General features: G+C 46.5%; 1 protein-coding gene across 2 annotated transcripts in view; it reads right to left on the bottom strand.

Moving 5' to 3' along the window:
- ARMH3 (armadillo like helical domain containing 3) overlaps positions 1 to 18,598 on the bottom strand; it is a 772,183-nt gene that overhangs the window by 226,142 nt on the left and 527,443 nt on the right. For both annotated transcript variants that reach the window (XM_085606447.1, XM_085606449.1), the window contains one exon: positions 15,455 to 15,543. In XM_085606447.1, the coding sequence (XP_085462573.1) occupies positions 15,455 to 15,543 (89 nt within the window). The remainder of the gene's footprint in view (positions 1 to 15,454; positions 15,544 to 18,598) is intronic.

Raw genomic sequence — 18,598 nt, 5'->3', positions numbered from 1 at the left:
GAGAATTCCAAAGCACACATTTGCTTGCTACAAGAGACCCACCTATTGTGCAGCGATACACATAAGCTACACTCTAAGGCCTTTCCCCAGCAATATATCTCCTCTCTCCCAAGTAAGAGGGCTGGGGTTGCCATTCTCATTTTCCACTCTTTCCCTGGGGTTGTGGGGGCAAAGGTGCTAGAGAATAGAGGGAGACTTTTGGCATTTTCTTTTACTGTGGGGTCACACACGCTTACATTAGCTACCATCTATTTTCCAAACGAGGGCCAGGAGGCGTTCCTACACGAAGCGGTGGCCGACTTGACGTCCTCCTCTGTTTCGCAAATACTTCTGGGGGGTGAGCTAAAGATTGTTTTCGATGGCCAGCAAGATCGCTCAGCTCAGAGGCAGCGACAGTCTGGTGCCCTCTTGGACAGCACGCGGCAGTGGTTTCACGACTTGGGGTTATTCGATGTGTGGCGCCACTCTAACCCCACTCAAACAATTACACTTTCTACTCCCACTCCTTTGGAACTTATGCTCGCTTAGATTCTTTTTTGGGGTCCCGCTCTCTCCTCCCCTTACTACAAGACTTGGTTATCGAACCTCAGCCGCTATCTGACCACGCAGCATTGACCATGACCCTGCTGTCTCCCCCTTCCTCTCGCCTATCCTTTTCGTGGAGGCTTAGGGACACACTTCTCCCTCGCCCCGAAGTTATTGCCTGCCTCACTAAGACACTAAAGGACTACCTAACAGTGAATGACACTCCTGAAATATCCATAGTGTCCTTATGGGAAACACTCAAACTGGTGGCTAGGGGAGACTTAATAGCCACATCTCTGTGGACGATAGAATAGGTAGGGAGAAAAGGGAGGAGATCTCCCGGCAGGTCTCCGAATAAGAGGGGATTCACAAAAGAACAGGTGCTCCGAGGGTATGGAGGCAACTAAAGTCTGCACGAGCTCTACTAGTTAGCTGGACTTGGACCGAGCTGAATACACAGCCCTCCAACTCAAAAACATGTTTTACACAGGAGGAGACAGATGTGGCCACTTACTGGTGCACAAACTCCGCGCGCAACGTCAGGCAGCGGCGGTCCCAATGATCATAGATGAGGAGACTCTGAATTTTCCAGAGAGGCGGACATTTCTCGCGCCTTCAGGGACTTTTATGAAAATCTCTATTCAGCACAGCAAATTCCAGAGCAAAACTCCTTGGCATACTTCTGGGACAGAACACATTCTCACGTGTCACGTCATCAGGCCACCTCGTTAGATAGCCCGATCCGAGGAGGTAATTTCAGCTATCGCCAGGCTTAAACTCCTTAAATCTCCAGGCCCGGATGGGTTTACAGCCATTTTTTATAAAACCTTCTGCTCAGTCCTAGCCCCAATATTGACACGGCTATTCAACGCGGTCAGAGACACCTCAGTGATGCCCCCCACGATGCTCATGGCATTAGTGGTAGTCTTGCCCAAGCCCGGAAAGGACGGTAGGTACTGTGCCTCATATAGGCCTATTTCCCTGTTGAACATCGATCTTAAGATCTTCACTGGGATACTGGCAACTAGACTGGGCCCGTTGATGCCTGGACTAATAGAACCAGATCAGGCCGGATTTGTGGCGATGAGGCAGTGCAGCGATAACACCAGGAGGCTGCTCCACCTCCTAGACAAGGCGCACCACCAAACAGTGGAACGAGTGGTGCTGTCAACGCTGAAAAAGCGTTCCACAGGATACACTGGCCCTTCTTAGAGACCACGCTGGAGCAGTTTGGAATACGGAACCGATTCAGCAGGTGGGTGCTTAGCGGGCAAAGCCACCCCTCGGCCATCGTCCCGAGTGAACAGCTGCATGTCTGAACCCTTTCCGATATCCAGGGGCACGCGACAAGGCTGCCCGCTCTCCCCACTCCTGTTTGCCCTCTATATGGAGCCGCTGGCCCAGAGGTTCAGGGAAAACTAGCGGATCAGCGGGGTTCTTTTTGAGAGGGAAAGGCACACCATCAGTGTTTATGCAGACGACATCATCGCCATGCTTGAGTCCCCCGAGTCGTCTATCCCGGCTTTCCTCGCGGAACTGGAGGAGTTTTCCACTGCCTCTGGCATTCATGTAAATGTCTCTAAATCACAGGCCTTGGGTTTCTGCTTGCAGCCTTCAACTGTTGATGCCCTCGTCCAGGCATGCCCCATTCGGTGGGATCAAAAAACGATCCACTACCTGGGTATAACCTTGTCAGTGTCAACCACGGAGACAGTCTCCTTAAACTACACGCGGATACTAGCACAGATACGGCGCGACCTGCAGCACTGGCGCCCGTTTGGCCTCTCGTGGCTGGGCTGGGTAGCAGCTCTCAAAATTAATATACTCCCTAAAATTCTCTACGTTTTCCAGACATTGCCTGTGGAGCCGCCCCCGGGCATGTTGAAGCAGCTCCAAGCAGAGTTCTCCTCTTTTGTTTGGGCAGACAGGAAACCACAGATGAGCAGAGACATAGGTTTTAGATTCCTAAGGGGAGGGGGGTTTGGGAATGCCTAACCTGGGCTTTACTAAAAGGTGACTCAGATTTGCTGCTTGTTGGAGTGGGCTCAGTCGGAGTCGGAGAAGCATTCGCTTTTTATGGAGCGAGCACTGGCTGGACAGCCTCTGTGGAAGATCCCTTTTCTCTGCAAAGCTTCCAGACCTTCAGGTCTCTATGGCTCTCCGATAGGGCGAGCCACTCTCAGCGCTTGGGACTCTACGGCCACCAGCAATGGCCTCACCACATTCCCATCACCTCTCACTCCTATTACAAGCAACCCTGACTTTACCCTGGGTCTCGATCAGACAGCTTTTTGCCATTTGGATAAGGAAGGCCGCAGATCTATAGGACACTTTTTTAATGAGAAGGGACCCATGTCTTTTGAGGATTTTAGAGCTGATTTTGCCATGCCCGAAATGGAGCGGTATCATTACCAACAAATACGGCATTGGGTGATGCAGCACCAGGTGCGTCAAGAGGCTGAGAGAAGGTTTACCCTCTACGAACGATGGTTACTATCCAAGCAATCCACCAAACGACTCATCACAGAACTCTATCACATCTTACGCCCCCCGGGAACAAGAGATCAAGTCCGCAGGACAGAAAAGGTGGGAGGCAGAGCTGGGGCGGACATTGACCCAGAAAGAGTGGCGCAACATCCCCTATAGGGCCAGACACTCAGCACTCAACATCTCCAGCGTAGAGTCTGCTACTAAGATATCGACATACCTTACCCCTCATAGGCTGCACAAGAGCGATCCTGGTTGCTCCCCGAGCTGCTGGAGAGGATGCGGAGCTGTCGGCACCTTGCTGCATATATTGTGGGAATGTCCCATTCTTAAGTCCTATTGGACACAAGTCTTGGATGAAATAGACCTCCACTTCGATACTAGTATCCTACGATTTCCAGAATACATTATCTTAGGCGTATCTGATAGACTAACATTTCCCCTCAAATCACGCAAAGGGAAGCAGATGAGTATCGCCCTAGGGGCGGTTCTACAGAATACACTGTCAACATAGGGCTCGGAGAGGGCACCTTTGATACAGGGGTGGCTGCACAGGCTATGATACGTGTTGGGCATGGAGCGCATCTCTTTCTCTCTCCAGGGTGACGGAGCCTCCTTTCCGGATCTGTGGCAAACTTTCATTGCCCTCCTATGCTCTGAATTCTGCAAACTCACCTGCCCTAGGTACATGCGCCTCTTGCGACTTACTGCATTATCGCAAGATTCCACTCAGCCCCAGGGCCGCTAATTTGCTTGCTGTTGGCCTCAGATACTTCCTTGGTAACAACAGGGGTGGGTCAAGGGGGTGGGGGAATGTCGGGTTGTTTTTTCTTGACTGTTCTGATTGCACTATGTAGCGTTTCAATTGCCTACGACCAACAAAGCGGGCACCATTGCCTGATGCATCGTGTGTTGTCCTTTTTGTCTTTCAAACCAATAAAAAGATTTAAACCTAAAGTGAACTAGAAGCTGAGAGTGACTAGTGGTTACTAGGTTTTGCCAGTACAGTATTGCCATAGTATGAGAACCAAATTAAAAGCAGAGGAATGAAGTAGTCGACGTGAGAGAACATTACTAACTCAGTAAAAGGTTTTCTAAATCATTCTGGGAGGGAACGACGTCTAAGACGAATATTTATTGAAAATATTTAGTCTAATTTGTCCTTACATGGTTGTCTCGAGAAAGAATCTGTACTTTTCAATCCAGCCTAGAGGTTTGGAAAAGGATGGTGAACACCTCATAAAAATGTGTTACAACCGGATTGCTGTAATGTTCTGCAGTCTTCAAATAGCGCGGTCAATCTTGGTAGGCAATATAAGAACAAAATATTCTGAGGTGGGTAACTGATTTTTCCTTTTTAAAAAGTTTCAAATCTTTGTAGAACTGGCTCTGATTTTGCACATTCGCTAATTTCGTGGCAAACAAAAAAATGCCTTACACTTGATCGATAGATTACAATTGATCTAGGGTATACACTGGAGTGTGACTGGATGGGAAGGACTTTTTTTTAGCTAAATAGTGATAAAACCGAAATACTACTCTTTGGGATGCAAAGCTCACGCTGGAATATTAACTGGTGGCCGGGCACCTAGGGGCACCTGTTCCTTTCCAGTCGACAAGGCAGAAAATCTTGGGGTCATTTTAGACACCAAACTCATACTTAATGATCTTGTCAACCTGCTTGTGGCTTGTAGAGATGCTTAGGAAAAGGTTTCTTTTTATCCCATTGCCGGCGCGAAAGCGGGTCACATTAGCCCTGGTCTATATTGGACTATTGTAATTTCCTTTAGTTCATATGCAATATCAGCACTCAGCAGAAACTGCAGGCGGCACAGAATGCCCTTGCCGGAGCGAACTTTGATATTCCGAGGCGGCAGTCAGCTGCTGCTGGCCTGTGTGCTCTGCATTGGCTCCCTATTAGAAAACGCATTATATTTAAAACTATCTGTACTGTGCACAAGACCCTCTATCTCCCCAGCCCTGCTGGGATTAAAGAGATGTTTCATTGGCACACTCGAGCAAGAAACCTTCGCTCGACACACCGTAATTTGGCCTCTGTGCCTTGGACCCGAAAGACGAAATGGGGAGGGAGAGCCTTCTCGGTCACCGCGGGCAGACTCTGGACCTCCCTTCCGCAGTGCCTCGCCGCGATCACAGAGCTGTTGCCTTTTAGAAAGACACTTAAAACCTGGCTCTACACTATACAGGCAGCATTTCGTCCTATTATTTAATATGGTGGGTCAGTGGACACGGTTTAGTTTTGGATGTCGGCTAAAGCGCCTTGAGGCCTTCGGGTAATTGTTGCGCTTTATAAAAATTAAATCGGATCTAATCAAATCAAATCAAACTCTTCTTTGTTATATGCCCTAATCTGAAACACCCATACCAAGCTACATGATGACATTCATGACACCATTCAATTATTGGAAGCCGATTACAACCACCTGTGTTAACAGCAGTAACAATTCTACCCTGGGCCCAGCTACCAGCAGGACTTTTTACTGGAAGTGTCTTTCCACTCTCTGTGGTCACCAGCACCCTTGTGACACCAGCCCGCAAATGTCGGTGTCCCTCATGACCCCAAATACCATGTTACATATGAATGAATCCCAGATCCTACTGACAAGGGCCATGTATTGGAAGCAGCAATATGGAATCACTGTGCTAACATGTCAGGCCCTTAAATCGCACAGGAAGTGAACTGTTTCCGCACAAATTCAACTGAAAATACATTTGAAAAAGCACCTTGATTAAGAAAATCAGTCAAGAGTTAAAGAAACGAATGAAAATAAAAACTTACATATATATATATATATTTTGCTGGTGCCTGGTTGATCAGAAAATGCTCTGCTATAAACTTTATTTACGTAATCTGCAGCTGAAGCACAGGAAACCCCAAAGAGCAGGGTAGCCGGATGGAATGATTTATCCTACAGTGACTGACAGACGAGAAATCCTAGAGTCACTCAGCAAGGCGAAGTTTACGCAGCTGAAAAACCGAATCGCTATTACAAGCTAATGGAACAAAACTCCCCGAGGCGCAGTAAGCTGCAGTCTATTTCGGCATCTATGTGCGCTGCAACCAATTACTGGGCGACACTGCCAACAACTGATAGCCCGGCTGTCAATCAGCAAGAGGCAATGCATTTCAAGGCAAAGTTTCCAAGAGCAAAAAGTAAAATAATGGCCCGGTAACAGGCAGGTGCTGGCCTCGGCGGCCATAAATGAAAGGAATAGTGAGAGGCCAGAGGTTTGCCATGCTAGGTTTCCGACCTCTGTATGCAGCATATTCGCCGCTGATGAAACTCTCGCGGTTCTCGGAGCCGGGGCTTCTCGCAGGCGGGAGTTCTGTCAGGAGTGACTTCTTTTCAGTAAGCACCCGAAGGGTGACGTCCAACGGTGCCCACCGAGTTGGGGCTGGTTAAATCGTGAAAATTACGCAGTGGTTGTGCTATGCCCTGGCTAGTTCCGGTCGAAGCAGTTTTTTTATTGGGAAAAATAACTGCTGGCACTCACCCAAGTGAGCTAGGAGCCTGTGGGCAGGGGGGCTTAGTGGTAGGTCTGGGTAGTGATAAGGGACATTTTTATAAAGTATTCTATTTGCCCTTGCATTCACGAATGGTTCATTTAATAGTCTGCTTAAAATGTATCACATGTGCAGACTGACTCTGCACTGTGGCACAGGAAAACAATGATTAACTAGTCCGCTGTGTTGACCATCTGGGGTATCTGTGCAGTCCACTGCACAGAGACAGATTAGGTTGGACCGTCATTACTCTGTCTCTGGACCTTTAGCACAAATGTGTCCGATGTAGAGAACTGCAGTACGTGCAGGACTATGTGCTTTTAGGGGAAAACTGACTTTGGCCTTGGTCTCAGTGATGCATGATCTTGGCCCACCATGTGATCACGGCTTGACACTGTGTGCCCTTGAGCAATCATGGTTTGATCTTGGGCGCACCGCACTTAGTCGGTTCAAGTGTACAAATAGGCTCTAGTGGAATATGCACACTGTCTATTACATTTAAACTCACAGGACAAGGTGGAACATCATTTCTAATTCCCAGGGTAGTCAGAACAAAGTTGGCAGGTTATAATCTATGCACTTTGATGCAGAGAGGTTTATACCAAGTGATCAAACGGGCCGCAACAGTCACCTTATGTGTTGCCACTAACTTATTCTGGCCAATTATAGGCCTATTTCGCTACTACCTAGTCTTAGCAAAATAGCTGAAAAGCACGTCAACCAGGCCCTCTCTTCATTTGTTGAGTCTTCGGGCTCTCTACACCCCACCCAGACTGGATTCAGAGCCAAGCAAGGAACCGAAACGGCGCTGGTTGCGGTAGTCGAGGCAACTAGGAGTATTGTGGATGCGGGAGGCTGCGCTGCGGTGGTCCTACTGGACCTCAGCGCAGCCTTCGATACTGTAAACCACTCTCTCTTGTTGCATCGGCTTCGCCTTGCAGGGGTTTCAGGATTGGCTCTCAAATGGCTGCACTCTTTTTTATCAGACAGATACTTCTCCGTTTTTGAGGATGAGGTGTCATCAAGCCAGCTGCAATTGAGTCACGGCGTTCCCCAGGGATCATCACTCAGCCCTACACTATTTAACATTTATATGAGACCGCTGGCTGATGTGGTGCTTCCTTGGGGAATCCAGCTTGTCACCTATGCCGATGACACGCAGCTGGTTGTTTCCTTGGTGAGGGACGATGATCTATATCAGGGGATCAACAATCTAACCCCGTGTCTCACCAAAGTCCTTGAATGGATGACCTCGTCGTGCTTAAAGCTAAATGGAGCCAAAACGGACATCATGATGTTGGGCTATAAAGCCCCAATCAACTTGGACCCCTGGTGGCGAACTGTCTGGGACCCCCTCCGAAGCCTAAGACCAAAATAAAAAGCTTGGGGGTCTGGATGGATTCCACCCTGAATTTCCAACATCAGGCTAATAAGGTGGCCGCAACCTGTTATGGTTTGATGAGATCCCTAAAAAAAGTCCTAGACCTTCTTCCCTTCGAAGCTAGACGTGTATTGGTCCAGTCGCTGATTCTTTCGCGACTGGACTATGCTAATGCTATCTATCTGGGGACATCAGCAGCTACTATAAAAACTCTGCAAGCTGTGCAGAACTGCGCAGCCCGCTTGCTCATGAAAGTTCCCAAACGATGCTCAGCAAAGGCCTCAATTCGATCTCTCCATTGGCTTCCAATTCAGGATAGGATTGTGTTTAAGGCTATGTGTCTGGCACACAAGTCCATTCACAATATGGGCCCTTCCATTTTGGATCCTCTGTTTCATCGTCATCAATCAGTCAGATCTCTTAGATCCAATCAACGAAATCTGCTTGTAGTTCCCAGGGTGAAGTTGGCCCGGATGGGCGGCCGGCTACTCTGTCCAAGCGGCGAAAGGTTGGAATAAACTCCCTGATAATATCAGGTATGAATCAAATCATATCGCTTTCAGGAAGCAACTAAAGACATTTTTGTTTAACACTGCCCTCTAAGTTCCTTCAGGTCTTACAGCGCTGGGATGCTCTAGGGTAGCCATGCGCTATATAAAAAAGTATTCATTCATTCCTTCATTCATTATTCAGTGGATTCACTGCCCCGTTTCAAACTTGTGTATGGTGGTACCTTTCTACATCGCTATAATCCATAATCTTTTTCATTATAATTCATAATCTTTCTTGATTTTATCAAAAATCTTCATCTTCCTTTTTTTAAACATAACCCCAATGTAAATACATCACTCTTTCTGCCAATTCTAGGATGACTCCACATCTAGTCCTGTAATAGAACTCTGGGTTACCCAAGACTGGGGTATAAGGCGGGAGAACGTTTGTGAGCTTGTTTATGGCATTAAACTTGACTCGGGGGTTCTTCTATAGCAGTGATTGTACAGAGGTGCTTCTGTGCATACAAATTAGTTCACCTTTGGTAGCTGCACAACACACGGATACCCACCATGTACAGAGGAGGTTATAAAGGTCTGCCGTTCAAACTGAGGTAATGTTGAAGCCTCTATCATCACACACTTGTCATCAGGGTCAAATAAGCAATATTAAATGTGCCAAACCGAAAAGGTTATGGGGTAAATTCTGAATGTGGTTGGCTACCCCACTAAAGTGAAGCTAAACTTCCAGAGGGCAGGTCTTCTGTTCCCAAAATATTTTTTAAGCAATATGCATCTCTGTGTGAAGCAGGGCCACTTTGGCATCAGAGGGCGCCATGAACATGCACGATTAATTTTAGGAACCACATTCCCTACACTGGAGATGAACTTATCCCAAAGTGAAAGATTAAGTTGGGAATAGTGATCCAGATCCGAGTGAAGATAAGGAAGGAGGAGACCCACACTCTAAGGTATTATCAACACTATTAGTGGCGTTTTAAGTTTCCGAAAGAGTGCTCACTATAAGCAGACGAGGAATTACTAAGTTTACCTTTATTACAGTTAGGATATGGAATCAAAAAGTACAGTAAACACACAGTATCTGCCTGCAGTTTACTCCCTAGACTGCATGTCAGATGGGTGTTTGTGGCTACGGTTTGAATCATTTTACACAGGATTTCCACTTTGAGGATATAGAGGGTGAGAAATGTCATATTTATGTTTCGCCTGAGAGAACACTCATGCGCTGACAGCAAAATCTTTTGCTAACTAAAAAAAATCCTAAAATGAGCTTAGATTCAGCCCATTACTTACCATTGGTTGGTTTCAACGTCACTCTTGTTTCCTTGCTTCTTATTCATCACTGCCTCCTTCTCGCCACCACTGGAGCTTCAGGGTTCATTCCTGCCGTGGAACATGGACCAAGTACAGCTTCGCGAGTGCCCTTCCACTGGCCCCACGCTCCTGCAGGTACCTTTTTTAAATGCTTTTGCACTAGTGCATGTGTCTCCAGTCCCTCCCTCCTTCCACAGTCCATGCTCTAGCCCCAAACCCCCCTTCCTTCCGCTATCTGTGTGGCTGCTCTCTCCATTCTCCCCACACCTCCCTCGTAATGCTTGCCCACCTGCACTCCCCCTGCCCTCTGCTATGTTGCTGCTCACTCCCGCCCCTGCGACACCACCGTCAAGATGCTTGCCTCCCCAGTGCATCTCCTCCCGATATCCCTTGTGTTGATGCCCCACCCCCAATGTTCCCCCTGCACCGCCAACACTCCTGCCCGCCACAAAAAACAAAGTCAAATAGCTCTCACGGATGAGAGTGCTATTTGGCTTTGGTTAATGTTTTTTTAGACATATTGCAACGCAGTGTGTGCAGCATCGCTTAAAGGAAAGAAAAGCGATATGGCATGGTCGATGCTGGCCACGTCATAGCACTTTTATTTCTTTACTTTAAGTCATGTTGCACAGCTGCCCGCGCTGCTGTGCAGCTTGTCGAAAAACATTGACAAAGCCAATTGATCTTGCAAAGGCGAAACCTACTGGCTTTGCCAATGCTTGTTTCAAATTTGACCTTGCTTTAAACTAGCAAACACATTTTCAAACTTTCAAAACACAATGCAGGCTATTAACCCCCTCTCACAAGTTGGATGCTATGGAAACCGGCAAGAGACAAGGAAATGGATCAACTGGTTTATCTTAAATTGTTAACATATTCTAAAATCTGAGCAAGCACATAGATCGATGCACTGAAGCAGGCCGGATCGATATCCTCCAGGACAGTAAATGCCCTTAGCAAAGACTGCAAGAGAAGGTCAATATCTCACAAACCATTACAGAATGATCAGTCACCTAAACCCACTCTTTGGAACACTAAACACTGGGACCTATTTACATTTGGTTGAAAACATATTACGATTGAATTCACCTTACTTCACGGCGGAAAGGAGTTCATAAAGGGATTTCTGGTAGGAGTAAACCATCACATTTTTACTCCAGCACAATACTTGTGAAAATACCCTTTTCAGGGTGGGAAGAGGAATGACACATCCCCAGCTTTCTTCTCAGGGAAACAGTTGCACTGTACGAACATCTAAAAGCAAACAAGTGCATTTCCACAGGGAATTTAATTCCTTCTGCAGGGAGATCCTTACTACGGAGGACGCAGAAATGGGATCCGGATTTCAAAATCACGTTTTTTTCCAGGAATCTACATGGAAACCTACGCATAGGGCAGCTTTTCCTTGTGGACTCCTGGAAATCTTTGTGAGTTCCAAAAAGTAGTGAATCTACACTCAGAGGTAGATGTAATAATCTGAGGGTAGATTTTTTTGTTTTTTTGTTAATCGACCCCTATATCTTATCTTCAGTGCAACATCTTTGGGACTGTCATTTGTAAATGCCGCACCACGTGGAGGCTTCAATGATACAAGCACAGCTTTAATAAGAGTGTTCATGAGTACAATGAGAATTAATGAAGACTTACATGAACCATCATTAAACACGTTTGCTGATCTCGAGTTCTTTCACGACTGGAAGGCATAATAACACCAGTATATTTTTATTGCCACAATATTTTTACTGCCACCGTTTGTATAATGATTGAGAACACTCAGGAAGCGCTAATACGTAGATGAAATCAAATATAACATTTCTATTTGGATTTCAGAGGCCCGTGCATTTTCAGCAGCAGCGCAGCTGCTCAGCATGAGCGGACTGAAGACTGGCTCTATGCAAAGATACGAGCTGACAGCAGTGTAAGGTACTCACATACAGCCTGGCACAGTGGCAGCATTAATGATAAGGGTAATAGGGTGACTTAGTGGTCGATTTTAATCTAATGCTACCCACTGTACCACAGCAGCTACAGGAGACTGTTCATTTGCAGTTAATTCAGACTGATTTCCGAAACCATTTTTTATTTTTCAACTTTTAGCTTCTACAGGCTATTATTATTTATGAGCTCTCGGGGACGCAAATATTTAGCAATGCCAGCTCTCAACAGCCGGTACAGCTGTGATGGGAGTGGCATCTGTAATAATGCGTGCCCTGCACTCATGAACCATCATTTTTGGGTGGGGCTTTTACCTGGAGTTTTCGGCTTACTTTTTAGCAACTTTAAACACCGGTTGAAAGTAAAATATGAATAATTTCGACGAGGCACGCACAGATCCCTTGGAATTAAGAGCCGCGCTTGACGAGGGCCTTACTCTCCTTGTGCATGAGCCGGACCCTGTACTAGCACAGAGAGAGAGTATGGACCCCAGAGAATGGACCCCACAGAATGGGCGCGATTGTCCCTCTGGGGTGAGGAATGATGCTCGGATGTGGACCTCTGAGGGAAGTCGCTCAGTTATGAGGTGGATCCAGGGCCGGACTGGGAACCAAAACTGGCCCTGGCAAAGGGCCTTACTCTCCTTGTGCATGATCCGGACCGTGTACTAGCACAGAGAGAGAATGGACCCCACAGAATGGGCGCGATTGTCCCTCTGGGGTGAGGAATGATGCTCGGTTGTGGACTTCTAAGGGAAGTCGCTCAGTTATGAGGAGGATCCAGGGCCGGACTGGGAACCAAAACTGGCCCTGGCAAAGGGCCTTACTCTCCTTGTGCATGATCCGGACCCTGTAGTAGCACAGAGAGAGAGAATGGACCCCACAGAATGGGCGCGATTGTCCGACTGGGGCGAGGAATGATGCTCGGAGGTGGACTTCTGAGGGAAGTCGCTCAGTTATGAGGTGGATCCAGGGCCGGACTGGGAACCAAAACCGGCCTTGGCAAAGGGCCTTACTCTCCTTGTGCATGATCCGGACCCTGTAGTAGCACAGAGAGAGAATGGACCCCAGAGAATGGACCCCACAGAATGAGTGCGATTGTCCGTCTGGAGCGAGGAATGATGCTCGGATGTGGACTTCTGAGGGAAGTCGCTCAGTTATGAGGTGGATCCAGGGCCGGACTGGGAACCAAAACCGGCCCTGGCAATGGGCCTTACTCTCCTTGTGCATGATCCGGACCCTGTACTAGCACAGAGAGAGAATGGACCCCACAGAATGGGCGCGATTGTCCCTCTGGGGTGAGGAATGATGCTCGGTTGTGGACTTCTAAGGGAAGTCGCTCAGTTATGAGGAGGATCCAGGGCCGGACTGGGAACCAAAACTGGCCCTGGCAAAGGGCCTTATTCTCCTTGTGGATGATCGAGACCCTGTACTAGCACAGAGAGGGAATGGACCCCACAGAATGGGCACGATTGTCCGTCTGGGGCGAGGAATGATGCTCGGAGGTGGACTTCTAAGGGAAGTCGCTCAGTTATGAGGTGGATCCAGGGCCGGACTGGGAAATAAAACCGGCCCTGGCAAAGGGCCTTACTCTCCTTGTGCATGATCCGGACCCTGTACTAGCACAGAGAGAGAATGGGCCCCACAGAATGGGCGCGATTGTCCCTCTGGGGCGAGGAATGATGCTCGGATGTGGACTTCTGAGGGAAGTCGCTCAGTTATGAGGTGGATTACTTCAGTACGAGAGAGGACCCCGCGCTTTCATGATTACAGGGAGGGCACTAGTGTTCCTTGTGCTCTAAAAGTGGATTTACCAGGTAAAGAACGGATTCATTTGCCCCAAACGGATTCATAGTTAAAACAGCCTCATAAGAGAAATATTGTGTAAGAATTTAATATACGCAACACCTGTAGTGTCAGAGTCTGAATTCAAGATATAGAGGCTGAGAGAAGTAGGTTAATTCAGTGCCTCATTCTAGTAAGGTTTAAAATGGAGCAGAAGAGGATTTCTGATCACACAGAGATGGTCAGTCAGGCGGTATAAGCTACCATACAACTGCGAGCATATTGTGATTGTTGGGAGACAAAGCATGCGCACATATGCGTGTGTGCATAAGATCAAATTATAAACAATCCAGGCCTTCTATGGCTAAAACAGGCATAGGGTGGCCATGGAGGGCAAAAGGTGGGCGCTTAGCAGGCTAAATACCAGAAATCACTCTTGCAAAAGTGTCACCTTTGAACATTGTACTATTTGTATCTACAGCCACTCTTTTAACCAATAAACTGTAATCTACATCTAGAAGGTATAGAGAGAGAAACCAGTGGTTGTTAAGCCTAGCTCCTCCAAGGACAAATACACAGGTAAGTACAGTACCCGCAGACAGATCATTCTTTATAAGAGATCTTACTACAACACACCTGTGTCATGGGTTAGCGAGAGTAGTACTGGGCGCTTCGGTACATGGAACAGTAACATCCAGTCAGATTATGATTACATCAACAGTGAATATATAGGTATAGATTGAATTCCATTATGAATTATTCACACATTTGTTAATCACTGGGAAACCCGACTGGATTTTTCTATTTGGTGGTCAACGAGGCGAGCCCTGAAAGCTTACTCTTGCAAGGCTGTGTACATTCTACAACTACTGCTGTTTGCTTTTGCGAAGATGTTCACTAGTTTCCTAGGGAAGCTGCAGGACAACATCATGAACTGAAAATCACATATGAAGACAAAGCACCAACACAATGATGAACTGCCGCTTGCCCTAGCGTTTGCTGCTCCGCTTGCATGGGGGTTCAGAACAACTGCAGATATGACTTCCTCTCTATCAACTGAATTGAAACTACATTTTAATTCACATCAACATCACCCTGAGGTTCAGAACGCACATCTAAAAAAATCACAACTTGACTGGAAGAACTAATCAAGCTCACAAAGTCAAAGTTCTTCTCCTAACAGACTTCAGCACAGCTGTCATGGTCCTATCTCTCCTCCACAGAAGCGATGCCCTGCTCAGCAAAGTCTCAGAATCCCATCCCATCTCACTGAAATGTGTCCAAGCTGCTGTCTTGCGGATAAAGTCTCAAGAAGTTTGGCAGAATCTCATCTGACCTTAAATACCTCCAAAGGTTCTCACTCAAACCTCTCCTGTATAAGGTGTGCTGCATCACCTACAACCTGGTCAAAGAATGTTTTTGGTCAAAGCTAAAGAGCAAGAATTATGCTCGGTTACGCAACACTTTGTATAGTAAAATCAATAGGCTCAAGATAAAAAAAAAATGCAGGGATGACATGACAAGACAGCAAACCTTATCTTTGCAAATTCCTAGAGCCTCAAACTTCCACCTCAATAAGTTCCTCACTCCCGGTTTTCAGGAAGGGACGGAGGATTCCTCTCTTCAAACAACAACGTATCCAAGTGCACCCAGATGGAAGATGCACACTCAGTTGGTAATCTCATTGTCCTGTCTGCCTCCCCTCCCTCAACCACTGGTGTCCTCCATCCACGTACCCCTAATTTTGTATACCTCTGTTTCTTTGTTGCTGGGTTCACCCTCTTTAGAATCAGAGACAAACATGCATATACGTAACTAACAGGGAAAAAAATACAATTGCATTTCTTCCAGATTGAAGTTTAAAATGAGAGGGCAGTGATATGAAAAGACCCGTCACCAAATACAGTACATTGTACAGTGGTTTTTAAAAAGTGACACAGATAATATAGAAGAGCCAGGTTAAACAAACAAAATAATTTTAAGAGATTACCTGACCAAAGTTCCCGCCACGTATAATGCAACCTCACCCGGCATTTCTTTTGGTAACAAAGAACCTTATGCACAATTTGAATACATCGTCTACAAAATAAACAAAAGATAACATTTAATTATGGGGCTTTTTTGGCATGGCTAAACACATTTTTCCATAGTTTAACAGGAAAACATACAGCAAAGAGGCATTCCACCTCAGCATTGTCCGCGCCGGAAATGATGCGCACAGCACCGATAGAAACGCCAACCTGGCGCGCCGACATCAGTTACTTTCCCGACTTTTCACGCCAGGAGCGCGGACCCAAGAAGAAGACTGACTACTGGTGTGAAATTCTAAGGCCCTTAGAAGGGTGACCTTTACACTGTAATCAACTTGCAGAGAGGAGAGGATGGAAGGGCAGGTAAGGAATCTGCAGCTAGACAAAGTATCTATCAGATAAGGTGTTACCGAACGTAAGTTACTTGATCATCTGACCGAGACCTATAGCTGCAGAATCCTTACCTTAGAATAGATACCCAAGCAATAGCTCCCAAGAGGTGGGTCTGTGAAGTCATTTAACCTAGAAAGTCCTCTAGGACTGAACAGGTAAAGTGCCCATCATGACGGATCTGACTGTCCAGACAGTAGTGCTTGGTAAACCTGTGCAGAGATGCCCACATTGGTGCCTGACAGATGTCCAAGACAGGGACTCCATGGGCTAACGCAATGGTCACACCTTTTTCTCTGGGGGAATGAGCACACAAGCCCTACGGGATCTGCTTGTTGGCCAATGCGTAGCAGAATTTGATGTAGAGAACAATCCACCGAGAGATGGTCCATTTCTGCACAGCCTTCCCTTTCCTGGCACCTATGTACCCCACAAAGAATTGATTGTCCACCCAAACCTCTTTTGTGTAATCAACGTAGAACACCACCACTCTATTTAGATTCAGAAGGTGGAGTCTCTCCTCCTCTTTGGAGGGTAAGGTGGAGCAAAGAAGGTAGATAGGGTGATGTTTTGGCCTACATGGATACGAGTCACAACCTTCAGAAGGAAGGAGGCTCATGTCCGGAGTATTGGTTTGTCCAGGTAAAAGATGGTGTAGGGAGGGTCAGCAAAAAGTGCCTGCAATTCGCTGACCCTCCTAGCCAATGTTATGAACACCAAAATGGCTGTTTTGATGGTCAATAACTGATGGGGGCAATTGTGTAGAGGCTCAAAAGGAGCACATATTAAAAAAGTCAAAACATGGTTTAAATCCCACTGGGGCAAGATGAATGGTCTTGGAATAAACATACGTTGCAAGCTTTTGTGGAACCTAGCAACAATAGGTGACTTGAACAAAGAGGCTTGGACCACCAACCGCAAAGATGACGAAATGGCTGATAAATAACCTTTAACTATGCCCAAAGCAGAGCCCTGCTGGGCCAAATATAGAACAAACAGAAGAACCTGCGAAAGAGGTGCAGAAACAGGATCGAGTTTTCTAGAAGCACACCATGTCTCAAATTTATACCAGCATCAGGCATGTACCGACGTGGTGGAGGCTTTGCAGACTTCGGGAGGTAGGTCACACCCTGTCAACTGTCACCTCTCAAAATTCACGCTTGAAGGTGAAGGGTGTGCAGGTTCAGGTGCAGGACCTTCCCCTGTTGCTGTGACAGAAGATACTCTTGAACGGGTAGCCTGATCGGGGGACCGATGCTAATACTCATCAGCTCACACCAGACTATGTGCTCAAAGAATGACTTGAACCCGGTCGTTCACGATCTTCTTGAGAACGCCTCTCCCATGACAAATTAATAGACTCCAGGGGATGGGGTCCCTGACACTTGGAATGGAAAACGCTTGTGGGGGGGGGGCACCCCATCAAGGCTAGGCGGTCAGGGTATCCCTACCCTGCCAACTATATGTTTTTTTAAACATTTTTTGACAGGGCATGTGACTGAGTTTCCAAGTCCTAAAATGGCAGTTGCTCTCTCTCTCTATAAATATTTTTTTGATTGAAAAAACAAAAGTTAACATGATTTGATAGTCAAGTGTGTAAATAAGATCTTACCTCATTTCATTTTTTGTATTGTTTTTTAAAAACAGAATTTCACTAATAAACAAAGGTTAAAGTGATGGTAAAGTTCGGTTTCGAAAACGATAAAAAGATTTTAAAAGCAAACTTCCACTGGAATTCACCAGTTATACTTTACTGAGATAACTATAACTTGTGTCAATGCCATGCACTGCTTATAATTACCATATTACAACACTCATGACATGTTAAAGCACATCATTATTGACATCACTGATGACATCTCAAATTATTCTTCAGCCTTGTGCAGTGGGGGGCGGACGGCAGGGCCTGGCCTCTGGCCATGCCCTACATCCAAATACACTACTGGCACCCAACTGCCTGCTTCACACAGCCTTTGGCCATGTGGAGCTGGGGGTTAGCTGCAGGGCCTGCTCCCAGTGGGCACGCAAGCCCCCACTGCGCGCAGATTGAGGTTGTACGCAGGGCCTGGACCCAGCTCACCTCTGGCCTCTAATGCTCAACTCTTGTTTAGTTTTTTAATTAACTTAATTTTCAGGAACTGCAGTATTCCCGTGGGACCTGCTGGACAAGTTTCACCCTCAAGTACAAGCATGGTCCTGCCATGTGCCGGGAGGGTCAGGGTGTCCCTACCCTGCCCTCTAATACTGATTTTACAAAACGTTTGCAGGAAATGGGTACAGAGACGCTGATTTCTGTAATGGCAGTAGCAACATGTTCTTCTGGTTTGTGGCAAGCAAATCTGATTGCTTAGTCCCACAGTACCTAAATGGCTAACAGAAGAAAATCTCCCCTGGCCAATCAGAGGAAATTATTATAGTTTTCTTTTTACATTTTGGTAGTGCAGGATCCCATGGAGCTAGCCGTCCAGATGTACCCAACTTTTTAATACCTTCAATAATAACCAAAGCACATCTCTAAACCCAGATATACCTAACTTTTTAATACCTTCAATAATAACCAAAACACATCTCTAAACCCAAACTTCTAGAAAACGGCTGAATGGATTTACACTAAACCACAAAAAGCATGCTTTGAGTAACGGTCTAAAAGTACTGAATAGGCCCTTCCCTGACTCAAAACAAAATCTGTGTTTCATCTACATACATTTAGGAAA

The sequence above is a fragment of the Triturus cristatus genome, chromosome 1_2, assembly GCF_964204655.1.
Source record: "Triturus cristatus chromosome 1_2, aTriCri1.1, whole genome shotgun sequence".
Lineage (NCBI taxonomy): Eukaryota > Metazoa > Chordata > Amphibia > Caudata > Salamandridae > Triturus > Triturus cristatus.
Note: the sequence above shows the minus strand (reverse complement) of the source record. Positions and strands in the feature narration are given on the sequence as shown.